At 53.2% G+C, this 21,200-nt stretch overlaps 1 protein-coding gene across 8 annotated transcripts in view; it reads left to right on the top strand.

Annotated features, from left to right (window-relative positions):
• DEPDC5 (DEP domain containing 5, GATOR1 subcomplex subunit) overlaps positions 1-21,200 on the top strand; it is a 112,066-nt gene that overhangs the window by 73,011 nt on the left and 17,855 nt on the right. For 5 of the 8 annotated variants that reach the window (XR_006356338.1, XM_044002189.1, XM_044002221.1 and 2 more), the window contains 6 exons: positions 1,496-1,613; positions 1,725-1,892; positions 3,727-3,946; positions 4,437-4,570; positions 13,836-13,944; positions 20,157-20,222. Coding sequence is in view for 7 of the 8 variants with exons in the window: in XM_044002189.1 (XP_043858124.1) it covers positions 1,496-1,613; positions 1,725-1,892; positions 3,727-3,946; positions 4,437-4,570; positions 13,836-13,944; positions 20,157-20,222 (815 nt within the window). In the remaining variant the exon portion in view is untranslated. Of the gene's footprint in view, positions 1-1,495; positions 1,614-1,724; positions 1,893-3,726; positions 3,947-4,436; positions 4,571-13,835; positions 13,945-20,156; positions 20,561-21,200 lie in introns of those variants that run through there. The other 3 variants (XM_044002213.1, XM_044002204.1, XM_044002233.1) reach the window with 2 other exon arrangements.

Here is a 21,200-nt window from a genome sequence, read left to right as displayed (position 1 = left end):
CTAGTTGTATGACCGTGGGCTGGTCACTTCATCCTGTTTGCCTCAGTTTTCTCATCTGTAAAGTGGGCTGGGGAAGGAAATGGCAGAACCCAGTGTCTCTGGCAAGCAAACCCCAAATAGGGTCACGGGAAGTCGGACATGACTGAACAACAACAGCAAGGGATGGTGGGGTTTGGCTAGGGGGCCTCTTAGACCAAGTTGGTAAGGATTTATTACTTAACTGGGAGTAGGCTCTGTGCTGAGCACCCAGGGAACACAGACACAGGCGCCCTCAAAGAGCTCCCATTCCAATGGGGGAGACATCTCCTAAAGGGAGAGACAGAAGGGAGGAGGAGGAGAGAAGGTCCCTATGATGGTGAAAGCTGGCGAGTCAGAGCCAAGCCAGCGAGGGGCTATGATCGTCTGCCTGTGGGGCCAGGCCGGGCTCTTCTGGAGGAGGGACCATCGGGGGAGAAAGTGGCAGCCACGTGATGATTAAGGTTCCTTTCATCTCTTATGGTCTGTTATTATGTTGGTTATTATTGTTTTTAAGTCTAAGGTTCTGAGATTTTCTGCTTGCCTTAGAAATAATCATTCAAGTTTCATAGGTAGTACCTCTTTTGGGTAAAATTTTTAGAAATTGTCAGTTTAACAAATACCCCCCCCTCCCCAAACAGAAGCAGCAGCAGCAAACACTCCTACTTACTAAGTAGGACAGAAAAAGAGGATTGTATGTGGAACTGAATCTGTTATATACAGCTTACTTTTTAAAAAAAAAAAAGTCTAGAATAACCTCATTGTGTTACTTTCTTTTCTTTCTTTCTTCCTTTCTTTCCTTCTTCCTTCCTTCCTTCCTTTTGTGGGAAAGTGAGGGTTAAGTGACTTGCCCAGGGTCACAGCTAGTAAGTGTCAAGTGTCTGAGGCTGGATTTGAACTCAGGTCCTCCTGACTCCAGGGCTGGTGCTTTATCCACTGCACCCACCGAGCTGTTCCTGTTGTGTTACTTTTAAAGCTGTTCTACTGGTCTGTGTCTCCCTCTGAACTTGTCTTTTCTGTCCAGTTTTTAAAATGCTTCAGTGACCACCTTTTGCACCTTTTTTGGGGGGAGGGTCTGATTCTTCTCTCTGTTCCCCCTTTTGCAGCCACATCCAATAAGAAATGAAAAACGTGATCCTTCTAACAAATAAGCAGAGGCCAGTGAAGCACAGCCCAGATCTGCCAGAGCTGTGGGTGTCTGTGCTTCTGCCTCCTGCACCCGTCCCCTGTGTCAGGAGGGGGTGGCGTGTTTCGTCCTCAGTCCTCTGCCTTTCCAGGCCGTTCGTCTCTATGATCTTGCTATTGCAGACATCGTTCTCCTGACTCTGCCGGGGGGTCTCGGTGTCACTCAGGTCTCCCCAGTTTGCTCTGAATTGGTTGTGTCCTCGTGGGATGGTTTCCAAGCCCCGTCAGTGCCGGACCTGGGTCCGTCCTCCTGGACTAGAGTCAGAGACAGCTCTTTGCCCTTCCTTTCTCCTAGGCCTTGTGTCTCGGAATCGTCCCGAGGAGGAAGACCAGTACTGGCTGAGTATGGGCCGCACTTTCCACAAAGTGACGCTGAAGGACAAGATCATTACCGTCACCCGATACCTGCCCAAGTGAGTCTTTTGGGTGTCCTGCCCCCAGGGAGTAGGAGATGTTGTGATGGGGGGAGGGTGTCTCTGGCTCTGATGGCCAGCCATGCTGAAGCGGGTGGCCTTGGTTTCCAGGTATCCCTATGAGTCTGCCCAGATCAGCTACACCTACAGCCTGTGCCCCTCCCACTCGGACTCCGAGTTTGTCTCCTGCTGGGTGGAATTCTCCCACGAGCGCCTGGAGGAATACAAGTGGAATTACCTGGATCAGTACATCTGCTCGGCGGGCTCCGAAGACTTCAGGTCAGCCCCAGGCCGGGGCCGTGCTCACGGTCACAGGGCTTTCCTCTGCTACTGCTGGGGAGACTGAGGCTCTGGGAGCTTGGGCCCTGCCCATGATCACATGGGATCAGAGTTAGGGCTTTCAGAGCATTTGCTGACCGTGTCTCTGCAGGCTGGGGGGCTCCAGGTGTGGGGCATTGTGCCCGCTGCCAGACCGGGCTCACGGGGACTGCTTTGGCTGAGCTGTGGTTGTTCTTGTTCTCCATTGCCGGGAGGCTGCGTGTTATAGCGCAGGGCTTCCTCATCTTTTTCCTCTCGTGACCCCTTTTTGCCCTAGACATTTTTATATAACCTTGGGTATGTGGGCACCTAAACCTTTTTCTGTTGCAAAGTTTTTCGTGGTCCCTGCTGTCAGTCACGCGACCCCATCTGGGGTCACTACCCACAGTTTAAGAGGCTTTGTGCTAGTGGATAGAGGGCAGGCCGTGGCCCCAGGAAGATGTGGGATAAAGTCCCACCTTTGCCATACACTGCTGTGGGATCCAGGTGCTCTCAGCAACTCTTTTTTGTTTTGAACTTTAAAAAAATAGCGAGCATTTCTCTGGTCTCCCTCCCAACCCCCATCTCCCGCCAAATTGCGAAAAGGAAGCAGAATCCTTGTTACAGATGGGGGTGGCTCAGCAAGGCCAGTCCCTCCATGAGCCGTCCAGAGATGTGCGTCTGATCTGCACCTCAAGGCCCTCTGGGCCACTGTCCAGTCAGGGTGTAGGGCAGGTGCCTGACGGTAACCATACCGATGATGATGACAGCGGTATGGTGTGGGCGCCATAGCGCCCATGGTGGGCCAGGTGCCTCACTGAGCGCTTCGCTCCACTGGTCCGTGTTCCTTATAGCAGCAGCTCACAGAACCCTGCCTTAATATGTGGGAGGGGGAGGGAAGGGGAAGGGTAGAGTAGAAAATGAAAGTGAGATGAAAACAAAAGGGGGAGAGGAAGAGGAGGAGAAGGGGGCCTGTTTCTGCCTTCTGCGGGGCATGGCTGTGCCCACTCCACAGTCACCAGGAAGCAGAAGAAGGGATGGCTCAGGAAACTGGGTCTGTCACAGACGATTTATTTTTTAGTTTGTATTAGCTTGAGTAAGGTTGTACCGGGTCGGATGGATTTCTGTACTGTGTGTGTGTGTGTCTTCCCTTCTTTAACCAGTTCAGAGGAGAGTGAGGGCCAAGTGTCATCTGCTGCCCCCTCTCCCAAGCAGTGCCCCATCTTTATTTTAGGAACTCCTCTTTTCACACCCTGTTGGTATAAGATCATTTTACATTCTTCTCCTCCCCACCCTTCTGTTGGTGCATCCTTCTTTCTCCCTCTCCCATTCTTCCTTTGAAAACACCCCAACATAAGAGAAGCACGCCCAGGCTCTGTCTAATTAGCCTCCCTCCAGGACCCCAGGTGTGGATGAAGTTCGGGGGGGGGTCCCCTGTGTCATCTCCCCATATAACAGTGTAAACAGTTGAACCTTGCTTTAAGCCTTGTGATTTCTCACTCATGTTTACTGTTTGATGCGTCCCTTGGCTCCTGGGTTTGCGCATCATATTTCCTACTCAGCCAATCTGGTGGAGTGATTGAATGTCTCTCACTTGCTTTTTGTGGGACAGACCTGGGGAAGCCGTCTCCCTCTCTGGGCCTCAGTTTCTTCCCCCGTAAAAGGAGGCTAGTTGGACTGCATTGGCGTTGTCATTCTCTCTGGCCCTAGGATGTCATGCATTTGTGCTCGAGAAACTCTTAAGTAAATGGGAGTTTTTGTTGGAGTCTGTGGTGATAATGCTGGTTCTCTTTCCTGGCCTCTTGGGCCTCTGTAGTTTAATCGAATCACTGAAATTCTGGAGAACACGCTTCCTGCTGCTCCCCGCGTGCGTCACAGCCACCAAACGCATCACTGAAGGCGAGGCACACTGTGACATCTACGGGGACAAGCCACGCTCGGATGAGGAAGAGTGGCAGCTCTTAGATGGCTTTATCCGCTTCATGGAGGGCTTGAACCGCATCCGGCGGCGGCATCGCTCGGACCGCATGATACGGGTGAGCTGACGACACACCTCAGCTCCGCCTTGTCTAGCCCGGTGCCCCCTTCAGCTGCCCTGGGTCTCTTAAACATGACCCTGAAAGGTTTCCACACAAGCTCGGTGACCCCCTGTCAGGGAGGGACTGCTCGGGTCTTTCCTTCTCTTGTTCAGATTTTACAGTCGGGGTGTCTTCCACTGTCAGAGGTAGAGATAGATGGTGCAAGTTTGTGAGATTGGGGGGGGAGGAGGGACAGGAAGGAGAGAGACGGAGAGAAAGAGAGGGAGGGAGGGAGCGAGCGAGGTTAGCGGGGACTGAGACAGAGAGACACCCCAGTCCTTCGGGGGGGCCTGGCCTTCCTCACTCACAGGACAGCTTACCTGAGTGATTGGTCTTTGGATAAAACTGCTCCCAAGGCAGGCTCGGGCTTCCTCCATCGAGGGTCTGGGGGTGGCAGGCACCGAGGGGACGCTCTCTGCTGATGTCCTTCCCCCTCCTCTCTCCCTAGAAAGGGGCAGGCATGAAGGGCTTGCAGATGGCCGGCCCCCTCCCTGCCCACTCCCTGGAGCCCGCGGGGCCCCCGGTTGGAAAGAAGGGGACATCGGCCCTCTCGGCGTTGCTGGAGATGGAGGCCAGTCAGAAGTGAGTGCCCGGGCCTCGGGGGAGGGTTGGCGGGTGGCCTTCTGGGGAATCTCCCTGGGATCTTCTCTCAGGCCTCACTGTTGTCTCTAGCTTCCTCTCCTGCCCTTTCAACCACCAGAAATGCCCACGTGACGGAGGGCACTGAGCCCCTCACTCTTACATGGAGCCTTAATGCCTGTGTGGCCTCGGGTATGCCCGGGGCCTCCACCCTCGAGGGAGTCATTGTGGGGAGGCTGGCTCTTCTATAAGTGGAGGCTGTGGTCCTAGCAGGGCAGGGGTGATGAGGCGGAGTCGTCAGGGAGGCCCGGCTTGAGCAAGGGGCAGGGTTTAGAGAGAGATGGGGGGTGGGGGACAGCGAGTGGCGCAGGCTCAGGCCCTGCCTCTGCTGGGCCTCAGATACACTCAGAGGCCTCTTGGGCTCTGCCAATAGTGCCCACACTAGCAGGTTCAGGAAGAGGCTGGGCTGGCCCAGCTAAGGGCAGAGAGGTGCGGTGCCTCTGGGGGTGAGGGTGCTGGCCCCAATAGCTCATGAAACAACCACACACAATGAGCCCAGTCCTGGGGACAGAGCAGACCCCTGGTGTGGGGCTTCTGCAAGCACTCCCTTAGAGGCGTGTACTTTGGGGCACGGAGTCATGGGGGAGTGGGGAGAGGCCTCGGCAGCCGTGCTGTCCAGCTGGCCAGGGGTACCCGCCACCTTGTAAGCCGCTCCGGCCACGGCTGGTTGGCCCCTGTGCACCCTGCCCTCGGGGCCAAGCAGAACCAGCCCTGGGTCAGCCTTTCACGTGCTCCAGAGACGGCAGTCATGCCCCTGCCCAGTCTGCTCTTCAGGCTCGCCACGCCTGGTACAGGGCCTTGTCCTTGGATGTGTGAAGGGAACTTGACTGCTAGTGGAACCAGAGGAGCTGGGTTCAAATCCTGCTGCTTAGGACCTGTATGACCTTGGGAAAGTCCCTTCCCCTGTCTGGGTCTCTGTAAAATGAGGGGGTTGGACTTGATGGTCTCTAGGGTCCCTTCTGAATCTTTGACCCTGGGATAATAGCAAGAGATTGGCTCATGTCGGCCTGAGAAGCCATAAGATGGGGGGGGGAGAAGGAAGTGGGGGAGAGGAAGAGTGCACGTGCTTGCATGTGACAGTGACATCACCACTTGGGCGGGGAGAGGCAGATACCGGCTTCCTGAACAAGCGGGATGTTTGTTCTTCTGGTGATTTGCTGGTGATAACGGTAGCAACCCCTCCTTCTGAGGAGGCCGGAGATGTTTGTGGAGGGGGTGTGGGGCGTGTGTGAGGCTGACCCAAAGGGGTCCCTGCTGCGGGGCCGCAGCCGGACTTAGCCTCAGTGGGACGTTCTCTGTGCTCTCTGGTATTTTTGTTTCTTTTGGTAAACGTCTCCCGGTTCTGTTTGAATCTGGTGGGGGGGCTAGGGGTTGTGAGGGCTCAGGGGTGGGGGTGGCTAGGGGCGGGGTTGGGGGCCCCTCTCTCTGCCCCCTTTGTAGCAGAGAGTTAGAGAAAGATGTAGAGACAGTAGAGAACTGAAGCCACCTTCTGGCTAAGTCACCACGCGCTGTAATACTGGACGAGTGACTTGGGTATCATGATTCCCTTCTGGGAGAATGTTGGCAGCTGTCCAGGCTGGAGTCTGGAGACCCAAGTTCAAATGTGGCTCCAGATATTTACGAGCTGTGTGACCCTGGACAAGTGAACCCTTGTTTGCCTCAGTTTCCTTATCCGTACAAGTAGAATAATAATGGCACCTACCTCTTGGCTGCTGTGAGGATCCAATGAGACGATCATAGCAGAGCGCCCAGCATGGTGCCCGGCACAGAGTGGGGGCCGCGTCAGCTGTTCTTGTTGTTGTTCTTACATCACGGTGTCACCACAAATGGAATGGGTTGTAGTCTGGTGGGCGGGAAATGACTAGTGCCAATGTGGACATTTTCAAATCACCATCAGTCACAATCTGTACCAGACTGAAAGAAAAAAATAAAAAGCAGATACCATTGGGTACAATTGAGGCAAGCCCAGCCTCTTTAAACAAATTTTTGACCCTGAAAAATGGGTAAAGAATAAAGTAATAGATACTCACCCAGATAATCACCATTTCCTCAGGAGGGGGCAGCTGGGTGGTGCAATGGGTAGAACACTGGCCCTGGAGTCAGGAGGGCCTGAGTTCAAATCCAGCCTCAGATAACTTGGCACTCATTAACTGTGTGACCCTGAGTGAGTCACTTAACCCTGACTGCCTCCATCATCCGGGGCCATCTCTAGTCATCCTGATGTATATCTTGCTGCTGGACCCAGATGACTCTGGAGGAGAGTGAGGCTGGTGATTTTGAACAGCCCTCCCGCACTGAAATCCAATTCACTGCAAGTCATGACATCACCTTCTGATACCATAGTCCTCTCTTCGAGAAAGAAGGACAACATTTCCTTAGGATGTTTGACTTGTGTCAAACCGTGAGGAGTCCCAAAGAAGCTGGAAACCACCTTAACTGATGTTTTTGGCCAATTCCAAAGATGTAGCAGCTGAGGACAGCACCGGCTCCCAATGTCCATTTGTAGATAAACGTTTTCCAGGTCAGCTGTTTTTCCAAGGAGATATTTCACATTGCCCTCTATTTTTTATTCCTTTGGATTTGCTTTATTGTGTCTTGGTTTCTCATAAAGTCACTAGCTTCCATTTGTTCAATCCTAATTCTCAGGCAATTATTTTCTTCAGAGAGCTTTTCCATTTGGCTTTTCAAGCTGTTGACTTTTTTCTCATGACTTTCCTGCATCACTCTCACTTTTCCCTCTACCTCTCTTACTTTATCTTCAAAGTCCTTTTTGAGCACTTCTATGGCTTGAGACCAATTCATATTTTTCTTGGAAGCTTTGGATGTAGGAGCCCTGACATTGCTCTCCTCTTCTGAGGGTGCACTTCAATCTTGTCACCAAAGAAACCTTCCATGGTCCACACCTTGTTCTGCCTGCTCATTTTTTTTTTGGTAGGCAGTGGGGGGTTAAGTGACTTGCCCAGGGTCACACAGCTAGTAAGTGTCAAGTGTCTGAAGTCAGATTCGAACTCAGGTCCTCCTGAATCCAGGGCCGGTGCTTTAACCACTGCGCCATCTAGCTGCCCCCTCTGCCTGCTCATCTTGCCAGCCTATTTCTTGACTTTTGACTCCTTAAAGTGGGGCGCTGCCTCCAGGATGAACTATCCCAAGCTTCAAGGGGTCCCAGGTGGTAAGATTTAAGGAGCGGCACGTTCTCAGCTCACCTGGCCTATGGTCTGGTCTGTCAGTAACCCCAGGCTGCTTGCTCTTTAACCCAGAAACAAATCTGGTTCACTTTGGTTGCCAGCACTGGTGTGGCCGTACCCTTCCCTAGATAAACACTTAAAGGAGAATGATGGAAGCCCATGAACAGACTCGCTTCCTAAAAGATTCAGAAGCCGCCGAGGGGAATCAAGCTTCTAGAATCCTTGGCAAGAGGCCTCGTTAGGTGGTGTCATTCATAGAGCATTAAGGATGTCATTGGAAGGAGGACAATACTTCAGGAAGAAAGGAAAAGATCCGTCAGGATTTCTGAAACTCTTTTCTGTCAGTTCCTTCCCAAAACCAGATGGGAAGAGCAGCCAGACTAGGACAGGCAGAGGAGGCCGGAGCCGCAGGAGATGAGGTTCTGAGGGAAGAAGGGGTGGGGTTTAAAGATATCTGAAAGTGGGGGAGGGGTTAGTTACTACATTCTTAGAAAAAACCATGCTCCTTCAACGGTTACCACCACCACCACTATCATCATCCCCTCCCCCAAGGTGATCTTCAGAACCAGCATGTGTACGCGCTCCAGCCTGTGAGAAGTCCACTACCTGCCTGCTTGCCAATGGTAGAAGGAGGTGCCCGGCAGCTTTCCACAGACCACATTCTGCCGCAGACCGTGTCCTTTCTGCCACGTAATAGACCAAAGGTGCAGAGGGTGCGCCATCCCTTTGTTCTTCCGCTCGTGGCACTAACGAGCGACTCTTGGGCCGCCCAGGAGAGCAGACCGCTACAGGGGAAGCTCATCTCCAACATGGCGGCCCCCTTGTATATTTTTGAGTTCATGAGATTCTCTGAAGGGCGTAACAACTGGGAGCCTTGCTGGATGGCCCTCTGATTCAAGATGGCAAATGAGCGCCAAAGCTGGGAGGTAAATGCTCATCAAAGGTGTTTGGAGGGTGTCCCCCCCACCAATCCCATGTGGAAGAGGCTTCCCCAGAGATGTTGGGGTGTCCTTCAGGCACCCCTGCTTGCAGGTGACTTTGTGCTGATTGCATCATGCCCTAGATCACGCCACAGGCTCCTACGTGAGATCCATAATTACTCAAGAGTTTGGCCTCATTATTCATAGAGGTAAAACCAAGGGCACAAATAATGCTGCTTCTCCGGATTTTGGCCTGCGGGTGACAGCCAGCCGGTGGTGCAGCTCCCTCAGGATGTGTACCTTACACGGCCCCTGGGGATGGGCCCATTCAGGAGTCCAGAGATGAAGAGGAGGAGGAGGAGGAAGAAGCACAGGCCAGCCTTGGGGAGATGGTGACTACTGGCTCCTCTCTTGACCTCAGTGTTCTCCAGCACTGCTCCCTGGCGGCCACTCAAGGCATACAGTGTCACTGAAGAATGAAAGCTGTGACCCACTCTCAGCATGGTGGACAGGGACATGATGGAAATAAGGAGGCCAAGAATGTCATTGTAGAGAGGGCTGCCAGAGAGAACCTGGACATTCAAGGATGAGAAGAGGCCAGAACAGCCTCCCTTGGGAGCATGCTGTGGGCAGCTCAGCCAACGGTCCTCATAACCTGGGCCTCAGGGTCCCATCACACTCTTAGAAATGACTGTGGGCTTCTATTCATATGGGTTACAGCTACTGCTATTGACCTTATTAGGAAAGAATGCTAATAAATTATTACAATAGATCTTAAATAATTTCAAAATAACAAACCCATCACATGTTAACATGGCTTTAAAAAAAAACACAAAACCTTTAGTTAGTTTTCAGCATTTTTTTGTGGCCAGGGCAGTGAGGGTTAAGTGACTTACCCAGGGTCATGCAGCTAGTAACTGTCAAGTGTCTGAGGTCAGATTTGAACTCAGGTCCTCCTGAATCCAGGGCTTTATCAACATTTGTTTTTATAAGATTTCTATTTCCAAATTTTTCTCCTTCTCTCCCTCCCTTCCCTCCCCCTTCCCCAAGACAGAAAGCAATCTGATATAGGTTATATATGTACAATCACATTGTGAAAGAAGAATCCGAACAAAAGGGGAAAACTTCAAAAATAGAAAAAAAAAAGTAGAAACAGTCTGGTTCAATCTGCATTCAGATTCCACAGTTCTTTTTTCTGAGTGTGGAGAGTATTTTCCATCATGAGTCCTTTGGAATTGTCTTGGATCATTGTATTGCTGGGAAGAGCTAAGTCTATCCCAGTTGATCATCACACACTGTTGTTGTTACTGTGTACAATGTTCTCTTGGTTCTACTCACTTCACTCAGCATCAGTCCACTTAAATCCTTCCAGGTTTCTCTGAACTCCTCCTGCTCATTGTTTTTGTTTTTGTTTTTGCTTTTTAGTGAGGCAATTGGGGTTAAGTGGCTTGCCCAGGGTCACACAGCTAGTAAGTGTTAAGTGTCTGAGGCCGGATTTGAACTCGTCCTCCTGACTCCAGGACCGGTGCTCTATCCGCTGGGCCACCTAGCTGCCCCTGCTCATTGTTTTTTACAGCACAATAATATTTCATTACATTCATATACCACAACTTGTTTAGTCATTTCCTGATTGATGGGCATCCTCTCCATTTCCAGTTCTTTGCCACCACAAAAAAGAGCTACTAGAAATATTTTTTTTCATCTGGGTCCTTTTCCTTTTTTTATGATCCCTTTGGGATACAGCCCTAGTAGTGGAATTGCTGGGTCAAAGGGCATGCACAGCCCCATAGCCCTAACTTAGCATTTTAAATGAAAAATAACTTTTCCAGCTCAAAAAAATGTCATGAGAAGGGACCTTGTTTTACATGTTTTTTGCCAGTTTCTTCCATGTCTGCCTTACTAGGAGACAGCTGGATTCTCCCACGGCTCCTGCTTTCAGTCTGTTGTGATAATGTTGTTTTGGTGAAGTATTTGAAGAAAGTCTGGCCTTGTACACATATGCACTTGGCAAGGGGGAGGAGTATTTGGATAAACACTTGACATTATAATATTATGAAAATTGTTTGGTCCTCGAAGACCCCCTGAGAGTGTCAGGGACCCCAGGGGTGTGAGAGCCACACCTGGAGGGACCCAGAAGAAGGCCCCCAGAAGGTTGGGGGGCCTCCCTGTGGGGGATCACAAGGATGAGAGTCCCACAGAATGGGGAGGCCCGGGAGTCTCATGGTCTGTGCCTTTGGACCGTCCACCTACAGTGAAGCAGAGAACTGTACAATGACAGCTAATGATGGTCTTTTCTTCTAAAAGGTTGAAGTAATAACGAGGAGGAAGTGAATCAGAAATCATGGGACTCTTCAGAGGTGACCGTCCCATCCTAGACTCTTTGAGAGCAGTCAGGCAGAGGCTGACTCACACTGGCTTTGACTGGGGCCGTTGGCTTCTGGATCCAGAGCTGGAGAGTTGGGGGGGGCGGGTTGGAATGGGGGTAGGGCAGGAGGAGGGGCTGGCCACAAGATGTTCAGGGAGGGAGGGGAAACATGACTGGAGCCAGCCCTAGTCGGGAGTCGGGGCCCAGGGCAGGAGTGAAGGTGGTGAAAGACTGACCTAGGTGGAGATTGCGGCTCCTCGGAAGTCTTGGATTTAGTGGAGGCTCAGAGTGGTCAGGAAGGGCAGGGCCAGGTGGTGAGGACCCTGGGGACCAGGCTATAAGACCTTTGGATGTTGGTTGCGTGGGAGGTCACTGGATTTGGAGCGAGAGGCCTCGGGCATCCATCCTCTGCCTTCATCCTCCGCCTCTGTGTGACCCGGCTCTGTCAGCTGCAATGGAGCAGTTGTATGAGCGAGCGCCGGGGCTCCTTCCCTCCGCTTCTATGATCTCCTGCACTGTGAGGTCAGTGGGTCAGAGTATGTTCTCTCCGAGGCTCCTTCCCCTGGCTCTGGTGGGCCTCTGGACTTGGACCTTGGCCTGAAAGCACTGGGAGCAAACCATTGCATGTTGTGGGTCAAGGTCAAACTTGTCTTTCAGGAAGGCGAGGGAGGCCCAGAGGTGAGGCCAGCTGGGAGACTCCAGTGGTCCCCAAGTGAGACGGGCAAGGCCTGGGGGAGAATGACAACACCCCAGGCAGCCCCTCAACGACCCATCGCCCCTAGCTCTTTGAAGTCAAGCAGAGCAAGTCCCCTCCCAGGCAGTGAATGTGCAAATGTAGATTGAGAGGAAGAAGACCCAGGGGCAGCACTGATGATAGCAGCACATGAAAGATTGCCACTCACTTTAGAAATATTATCTGACTCCATCCCCACAACAGCCCTGGAACAGAGGAGCTATTATTATCCCCAGCTCACAGGTGAGGCAGACAAAGGTAGAGTGACTTGCTCAGGGTCACACAACCAGGAAGTGTCTAAGGCTGGATTTGAACTCAGTCCAGGACTCTACCCACTGCTATCTTCAGGGGAGCCAGTTCCCTATTATGCTCCTTGGGCTGAGGAAAGACCCCAGCTGGCCTCTGCTTGGTGGGTTCCCCCTGTGGTTGAATGCAGCACTTATTCCCCTGGGAGAGAGAATAGGAAACATATGGAGATCAAAGGGGTGTGGATGTGCATGGAACAGAGCCTACCATACCAGGGAGACTCAGTAAATAAGCACTTAGTATGCACTTCCTGTATACTAAGCACCGAGGATGTGAAGAAAGGCAAAAACACATACCCAACTCTGACAGAACTCGTGGCCTAATGATGGCTGTGAGATGAAGTGCCTACTGTGTGCTAGGCCCTGTGCTAAGTGATAATCCCTCCTCCCCTCGAGCTCACAGTCTTATGGGGGAAGACAGTGAATGGAAGGTGTGTGTGTGGGTGCTTGAGGAGGGGGCCTGGTGAAGAAGTTGGTGCACAGAGTAGGGCAGCCAGGCGAGGGAGGAGACGCCTGAACTGGCCTCCCTTCAGTGGAGGTTTGGCACTCAGTCCTCCGCCCAGGTCTGCTGTTGTGGCGTCCTCCTGGACACCTCCTCCCCCACCCCCTGTACTCAGTCCCAACCATTCTTCTCCCTCCGCAGACTGGCCCTTCGCAGGCTTGTCACCCCCTACACTTGAGTCTATGGTCCCATCAATGCCCTTTGGGCCACCTCGGCCTCAGGAGCCTGCTGCAGGAGTCGCCGCAGGCATCTGGCTAGGCGGGATGGCGGCCAGGGGTCCTGGGATGTTCTTCCCCTCGCCCCCCCCCCACCCCCCGCCGCCGCTTTGCAGAGAGGCGGCCTCACTAGATGCTGTCACGACTTCTCAAGTGGGTGATGATTTGGTGGCCCAGGAGAAGGCGTCTCCCATTTGAAATGTTAGATCGTTGGCCAGACCCCTTGGCAGAAGGGCTGGAGGCGGGGAGAAAGCTGGAAATCACTGTCTTGCCCCAGATTCTCATTTCGTGCCCACGCGGAGCCTTGAGCTCCTGCCCACTGTGAGCGATGGGAGCTTGGGCGACTCCTGCATGGTAGAAACAGGCTCCATCCTTCTGTGGAATCTTTTATTCTGGGCAGCTTGAGCCTCCTGAGCTGGTCGCTAATTTGCCATGTTTGTGGAGGACCCCCTGCCCCGGGTCAGTGAAAGAACACTGGCTAGGCCTGGGAGGTCCCTTGGGGATCCTCTGTTTGTGATAAGGAAACTGAAGCCCAGAGATGGGGAAAAGTGGCCTAAGTGAAAGGCCTTTCAGTGCTAGATATCATTTGACAAACATATATTAGGCTAAATACTGTGCTAGGGGGAGTATATACAGATATGAAGGATCTGCTAATGTGGGTGAGGAAGATGGGTATGTAAAGAAAGACTTGCAGGCCTAGCAACAGGTGACATTTAGAGAGAGCTACGGTTTACAAAGCAGTCTCTCATTTGCTTTGGGCCTAGGAGCGAAATACCATTTCACAGAAGAGAAAATGGGCCAAGAGGGCCCAAGTCTCGTTCCTGGCCTCGTGGCCAGCCAGTGGCAGGAGTGGGATTGGCTCCCGTGGTTCTCCTGCCTCCAAGCGAAAGCCCGAGTGGGTACAAAACTGGAAGAGATGGTCAGGGCTTCTCCGGCGGCGTGTCAGAATCGAGCCTCACAGATCGTTCTCCCCCCACTTTTAGGTGCTTGGGAGAACAGCAGGCCAGTCTGCATGCTGGCAAAGGCCCCGCTCATCCAGCAGAGAACAGCAGCGTGGCTCTCACGCCAACCTACCTGGACAGCCCCCGAAAGGTGAGTGAGGACAGCCCGTGGAGGGCGGCGGCTGCCCTTGCCACGAGGGTGATGTCTCCTCTGACTTCCCGTGGGCTTGGGAAGGAGCCCAGTAACTCCTTCCTTCCAGGATGCTTCACTAATTACGCTGCCACTAACCAAATGAAGTCCCTGCTTTGGGCGGTCGCTGGCTGGCCTAGGCTGTGAATGATCAGGCAGCTCTGGTCTCTGTCCAAAGCCTGACCGGAACTCAAGGGGCCTGCAGGCCTTCCCTTGTTATAGCCCCAGCTTGATAGATGGGCTAGTCAGGCCCTTGTTGTTGGCGCCATCCAGCCCAAGGCTCTTTGGAAAGGATTTGGGAAAGGATGGTCTCCCAGAAGGGGCTTCCTGGTTCACGTGGCATCCTTTGGCCACAGCTGTTAGACGTAGCCGATCCAGAGAGCAACGGTCCTCCTGAGAGAGTGGCCGTTATCACAGACTTGTGCAGCTGTCACCAGTATGTCATCAGCATACCTAGAGTGCTCCACACACTCCACCAGGGCTATTTTATTTATTTATTCTTTTTTTTTTTTTTTAAGTGAGGCAGTTGGGGTTAAGTGACTTGCCCAGGGTCACACAGCTAGTAAGTGTTAAGTGTCTGAGGCCGGATTTGAACTCGGGTACTCCTGACTCCAGGGCCGGTGCTCTATCCACTGTGCCACCTAGCTGCCCCTATTTATTTACTTTTAAAATCTGAACATTTATTGACCCTTTAGTCCCAGAGGCCAGATTCTTATTCATCATGAAAGAAACATGGACTTAGGTAACTTAATTTTTTAAAAATCACAACTATTGGGGCAGCTAGGTGGCACAGTGGATAGAGTACCAGCCCTGGAGTCAGGAGTACCTGAGTTCAAATCTGGCCTCAGACATTTAACACTTACTAGCTGTGAGACCACCCTGGGCAAGTCACTTAACCCCAACTGCCTCACCAAAAAAAAATCACAACTATTTTTTAAAAAGGCGGGGAGAGCAGCTAGGTGGTGCAGTGGATAAAGCACCAGCCCTGGATTCAGGAGGACCTGAGTTCAAATTTGGCCTCAGGCACTTGACACTTACTAGCTGCATGACTCTGGGCAAGTCACTTAACTGTCATTGCCCTGCCCCCCCCCCCAAAAAAAATCACAACTATTTTTTTTAAGTGAGGCAATTGGGGTTAAGTGACTTGCCCAGGGTCACACAGCTAGTAAGTGTTAATGAACTTGGGTACTCCTGACTCCAGGGCCGGTGCTCTATCCACTGCGCCACCTAGCTGCCCCACAACTATTTTTAAAAATTTTTGAAAATGAGATGTAGAATACCAAATTGTTTTGGAGGTATCACAGTCTACCTGGGCACATCCTCTACAGAGACCTTTGTCAGGAACTTGGGCCCTTTCAGCTGTTGGCCCCTCTGACATTGGTCCTTTGTTCTAGTCAAAGAGGTGATTCAGTCTTTTCTTAGCTGAGTAGGGAAGGAATTTAGTTGTAGGGCCAAGGGAAGACAGGGAATTTGGAGAATCAAACCTTTATAGTGGCCTTTCTTATTTGGTTGGGAAAATTATGACTTCTGAAATCAGGCATCCAGGGTCAGCCACTTGAGGTAGCCCACTAGATCTGTGGCCTCCTCGGTGTGAGAGACTCCTCCACCTTGTCGGCCTATCCCGTATGACCCTCATCCATGTTACATTCAAATACAGTCCCAGCACACCTTCACAGGGCATGTCTGAGCACCTTTGGGTCATCCTTGCCTTCACTGGTGTCTCGTAGAGAGCTGACCACCTGGGGTTGGCCTGCTGGGAGCCGTGATAAGAAGGGGTGGTCACATTAGACTGAATTGCTAGCTCTCCAGAGAACATTTCCCATTCATGCAGTGCTGAGCCCTGTCTGAGGCACAGGGGCGTGTGTGTGCCGATGGTGGGTGGGCGGCTGTGAGCATCCTTGACTCAGAGCCCTGCGTTGCTAGGCAGCACCATCCTGCTTTGTCTAGGTACCCACAGGGCTTGGTCTGTGTTAGCCTGTGCAGCAGCCTGGGCTTGGGAGGCCCAGGAATACACTTAGGGGCACAGAGCTGGCCCCGACTGCAGCTCACCTGGTGAGCAGCTAGCTACCTGTGCATTAGAGGAGGCAGTGGGAGGTGGAGGGGGTGGGATCAGAGATGGGAGGCGGGGTAAGCATGCAGGGTGTAGCTGCCACATGTCCTCTCGTTCCAGGCTCAGCAGCCTGAGCCTCGGTCTTGTTGGCTTCTCCTTATTGGGCCTCAGGGGCGGCCGCTGCCCAGACCTGCCTGACCTCGAGCCCTGCCCAGCCACTGACTGGCTCCTTCACCTTGGACGAGACTCCAGGTTGGAGAATCACAGCTTCCAACAGGCTCGAGGGGGCATGTGGTCCAAGCTGTTCCAAAGCCTGGTTCTCCTCTCTGACTGGAGCTGGGCATGGCTCATATGCTGAAGAACAGTGGGGCTTCAGCTCCTAGAACCTTGGCACACCAGAACTCTGGGCCAGATCTGGTCAGTAAGACTTGAAATGGATGAACATAAATAGGGAGCGGAGCCTCCAGTTCCCAGGCTCAGCCTGAGTCGGCAGAGACAGACATGACTGCCAACAAGCAGCCTCGACCTGGGGCCGCGTTAGTGTCACATGGGCTCCTCTGCCCACGTCCTCTCGATCCTGCAGGGGCCAGCTTGGGGGCCGCGTTTATAAGGAACGTTGGTGTAAAGTGGAGTTAATTCAGAGGAGGGTGGTGGGCACGGTGAGGGGACTGGGGAGCATGCCGTCATCAGGCCGTTAATGGCTAGTAGGGAGCTGATGTTCAGACTAAGTAAGGAGCTAGGAAGCGAGCACCCAGTTAGCCTGGATAAGTTCAAGTCACTCACCCCTGAGGAACAAAATGACGTCCTTGGGTACTCAGAAAACTGGTGGGTGTGACTGGAGCCACTGTCAGCAGGACTTGAAAGACCCCCGAGAAGGGGCAAGGCGCAGGAGGACTAAACACCAGGGAAGAGGACACTGTCTGCGGGCTGTAGGCCAGGGAGCTTGGCTTTGACCCCGTTTGGAGTTTGCTTGGCACAGATACTGCAGTGGTTTGCCATTTCCTTTTCCAGCTTATTTTACAGATGATGAAACTGAGGCAAACAAGGTGAAGTGACTTGCCCAGGGTCACTCAGCTAGGAAGTGTCTGAGGCTGGATTTGAACTCAGGAAGACGAGTCTCCCAGACTCCAGGCCAGCACTCTATCCACGGCGCCACCTTACTGCTGAACAAAAATTGTACAGTGGATCATTAAAGAGAGGGTCTGTGAACATGTACAAGGGGAAGCATTGGTTACCCAGAGCCGTCATGGTCCTACCAGACCCACTTTATTTCCTTTTCTGGCAGCGTTCCTACACAGGCTGATGAAAGACATGCTTGATATTAGCATAGCCTGTGGTAAAATGTCTCACACCATTCTCCTGGGGAAGATAAAGAGATGTGGAGTAGGAGATAACACAGCAACCCAGCGAGCTGGGCTCAGACCTTGTCAGATGATGGACCGGGAGTGGGTGCTCAGCCCATGCATGGAAACACATTTACCAGTGACATACACGCCAGACTTTCAGATGACACTGAGCTTCTTAACTATTAGAGCTGCCCCTGGTGCCTTGAGCTCCCCATCCTTGGAGGCTGGATGATCCCCTGCTAGGTGCATTATGTAGAGTGTAGGGCTGGAGCTGGTGGCTGCGACTTCCCTTCCAACCCTAAAATCCTGTGATTCTGTGGTTCTGGGCCCCGGAGGTATTTGGGGATGTGAGAGTGGCCTTCTAGTATTCAGAGAAGGGGAGCCAAAATAGCTCGCTTGTTCTACATAGAAAAAACACTAGAACCAGCCTGAAGAGCCTGAACTTAGCTCGGTGTCAGGAAGGACTTTTTAACCTTCCACAAGTGGCAGGAGGTTCCAGAGGAGAGAACGAGGCTCCTGCCAGTGCTCAGGATGCTGCAGGAGCCAGTACTGAGCTGGGTGTCTTTGGAGGGCTCCCCACCCCGACAGTCTGTTCCTCCGGGATGGCGGTAGTGACCTGCAGTCATGGCCAGGCTTAAGAACTGATGGATGTGGGGCAGCTAGGTGGCGCAGTGGATAGAGCACTGGCCCTGGAGTCAGGAGGACCTGAGTTCAAATCCGGCCTCAGACACTTAACACTTACTATCTGTGTGACCCTGGGCAAGTCACTTAACCCCAATTGCCTCACTTAAAAAAAAAAGGATTGGTAGCTGGGTAGTGTAGTAGGTAGAACACTGGCCTTGCTTGGAATCCTGCCTCGGGCACTTCTGAGGTGGGTGACCTCTGGCCACTCATGTCCCCTCTGTTTGCCTCAGTTTCCTCATCTGTAAAAGGGACCTCCCCAGGTTATTGAGTGCATCGAACGAGGTCACCTGTGTCAGGTGCTTTGCAAACCTTCAGGCACTGTAGAAACACTGATTGTCATTGTTATTATCATGATTAGATATCATTTAGAATGGGAGAGGAAGGAGCCTGAGAGACCTCACAGAATTAGAGCAGGCCCGCGGAGGGGCAGGTGAAAGTGGCCAAGGACAGGCGGACGGGCGGACGGACGGGCTCCTTCCCTACAGTTCCCTGACCGGGCCTTTCACGATTACGGTTGGCTGAGTGACTTTACTGATGAGCCAGGAAGGACGGGTCTTCAGTGACCCACGGGAAGCTGGGCCTCCCTCTGAGCCCTGAGGGCTGGTCACGGCAGCTGTGACTTAAGTGGCCCATGCCCCAGCCCCCAAGGCTGCCGTCTGGCGATGGGTGCAAATGGTAGCCGCTGGGTGAGAGGCAGCGACACCACCTGGAGGTGGTTGTCAGACACCTCCCTTCACCTGCAAAGGGCCCAGCCTGGACCCTTAGGGTCATAGCGAGGCAGCCTCAGTTTCCTAATATGTTGCCTGGTTGGGTACAGCTGCATGGCGCAGTAGGAGGATTGGCTCGGGGACCAGGGAATTCACTGCTTCTTCCCTGTGACCTCGGCAAGCTGCTTAATTAGTCACCACAGGCCTTGGTTACTCACTTGTTGGTTGCGTGGCTTCTCACCGACTCGGCCTCTGAACCTCATGACTTCAGGACACAATCCCAGGGCCACAGTCACCAATCCCACTTGATTCGGCTGTTCAGAAAGGTGACCCACACCTCTGGTCTGCCACGGGAACCTGCCTGAGGCTCCTAACTTTGTTCGCCTCTCAGGGTGAGGACTGTAGGATCGGTTCATCAATCCACAGGCATTTATTAAGCACCTGCTCTGTGCCTGGGACGGGCATTTATTAAGCCCCTGCTGTATGCCGGGATTCTGGAATTCTCTTTGTGCGGAGACTTCTGGGAGATAACAACTATGTTTAAAAAACAACAAAAAAGGAAAGGACGTTGATGATACAAGAACAGGAGAAGCAGACAGACAAAAGGAGATCCCAGGAAGTCCCAGAAGATGTGTATCCTCAGATATGGGGTGTGTGTCTGAGATGCTTGCTCTCAGGGTTGGTGGTGATGGAGAAGGAGAAGGCAGCACTTAAGGGTCCTGAGTGCAAATCCCTGCTTTGTTGCTTCCCACCTGTGCAAACTACTTCCGCTCGCTGAGCCTCAGTTTCCCTATCTCTAAGTTGTAGCGAATAGCCTCTCATATCCTTTCCAGTTCTCGAGCTTGGATTCTTCCCCTGTGGGTCCCAGGGTCTGTTCCATGGGTTCCTTTGGGGTGTGATGAGACAACCTCTCCACCCTGCATTCTTTCTTCCTCTGTGTACCTCGGCTCTTTCTTGGCATCCCCATTGCTCAGCACAGAGCGTGGCTCACATTAGGTGCTTTACAAACGCTGCCTGCCTGCCTGCCTGCCTGCCTGCCTTCCATGAGGACGTCAGGGAGGTGTGCCCTGCTTGAGTCTGGCGCCATGCCTTCTCTGTGCCAGGGAGCCGGGGCTGCTCCGCAGGGCAGGACGTCCGAGACCCTCATGTATGTAGAGCCTCCTGGGAAGGCCCAGGGCGGGTGGGGGGCACCCCCTGCTCCCCTCCTTCCCTCGGCCCCTCGTCACAGAGATGACTTTGATTTTTTCATTTCCTGTCCTCTTGTCTTCCCCTCCATCTTTTTCTTCTCTGCCTCGCCCACTGCCCCCCGGCGATTGCCTGCTGGTGCCTGTTTCTGTTCCTTTGCCTCCTCGATCCTGCGCCCGCCTCTTCCTCTGCTGCCTTCAGGAGGGGGCCTTCTTTACGGAGTCTGTCCGCAGCCCGCGTATGGCACCATCCACCTTCTATCCCCAGGTCAGTCAAACCCCTGCCACCTCCTCTACCTACATGGAGCAACCGCAGGGTAGCCATGGACTCGGGACAGAGCCTGTATCCAGGCATCCTCCACAGACCGCTGGAATGGACGATAGGCATCCTCAAGGAGCCATGGTCATCTGCCCCGGCGGCCCCCACGGTGCTCCCTTCTCCTGAGGACGGTCTCGCTGCCCTCGTATGGGCCGCTCAGGCGCTGGGCTGGTTTCCAACACCAGCATCTTCACTCACAAGTATCACTTGGCTCTGGTCTCTTGCCTGGATCAAGCAGAGTACAGGGTTCAAAAGAGTCCTGTGTGTGGGTGTGTGCACACTTATGGGAATGTGGGTGGGTGGCATACATGTGCATGTGGGTGAGTGTGTATACATTTGTGTGGGGGGAGTGTGCACACGTGTGTGTGGGGGGGGTGAGGGCAGTGTCAGTGTGGGTGTAGGTGGCACTGGAAGGGACGTGGTCAGGGATCATTCACCCTGAGCTCTGGGCCTGGCAGGACCTCCAGAGTGTACAGGGGTACAGGGCCTGGCCCAGGGCTACACGGTGTAGGTAGCACTGCCAGGCCTTGGCCCCTCCTGGTCATCTGGCTCCAGAGCCAGGAATCCCCCCCGGGGGCTCCTGCGCTGGCTCTGTGACCTTGGTGCATTACTCCCGTCTTGGCCGTTTCTTCCTCTGTTCAGTAGCGATGCTGATACGTGCCCCATTCACCTCCCGAGGCGCCACGCAAACATGAGTTCTTATTAACATCTGGGCAGGCTGGCGTCTGGAGGCTCACAGCCCTGGCAGATGGGGGGCTCGTCCTGCCCATCGCCTAGAATGGAGGGAAGGGATCAGGAGCAGAGCGCAGGGGCTGCCAGTGCCCACCTGCCCTCGGGGCCTCTCTTGGGCACCCCATGGGGAGGTGGGCTGGGCCTGGATGTGGCCCTTCTCAGCCCACGTGACCCTGCAGACCGGTGGAGTTAGCT

The sequence above is a fragment of the Dromiciops gliroides genome, chromosome 1 (genome assembly GCF_019393635.1).
Source record: "Dromiciops gliroides isolate mDroGli1 chromosome 1, mDroGli1.pri, whole genome shotgun sequence".
Classification (NCBI taxonomy): domain Eukaryota; kingdom Metazoa; phylum Chordata; class Mammalia; order Microbiotheria; family Microbiotheriidae; genus Dromiciops; species Dromiciops gliroides.
The sequence above is the reverse complement of the archived record's forward strand: the minus strand, read 5'-3'. Positions and strand labels throughout refer to the sequence as shown.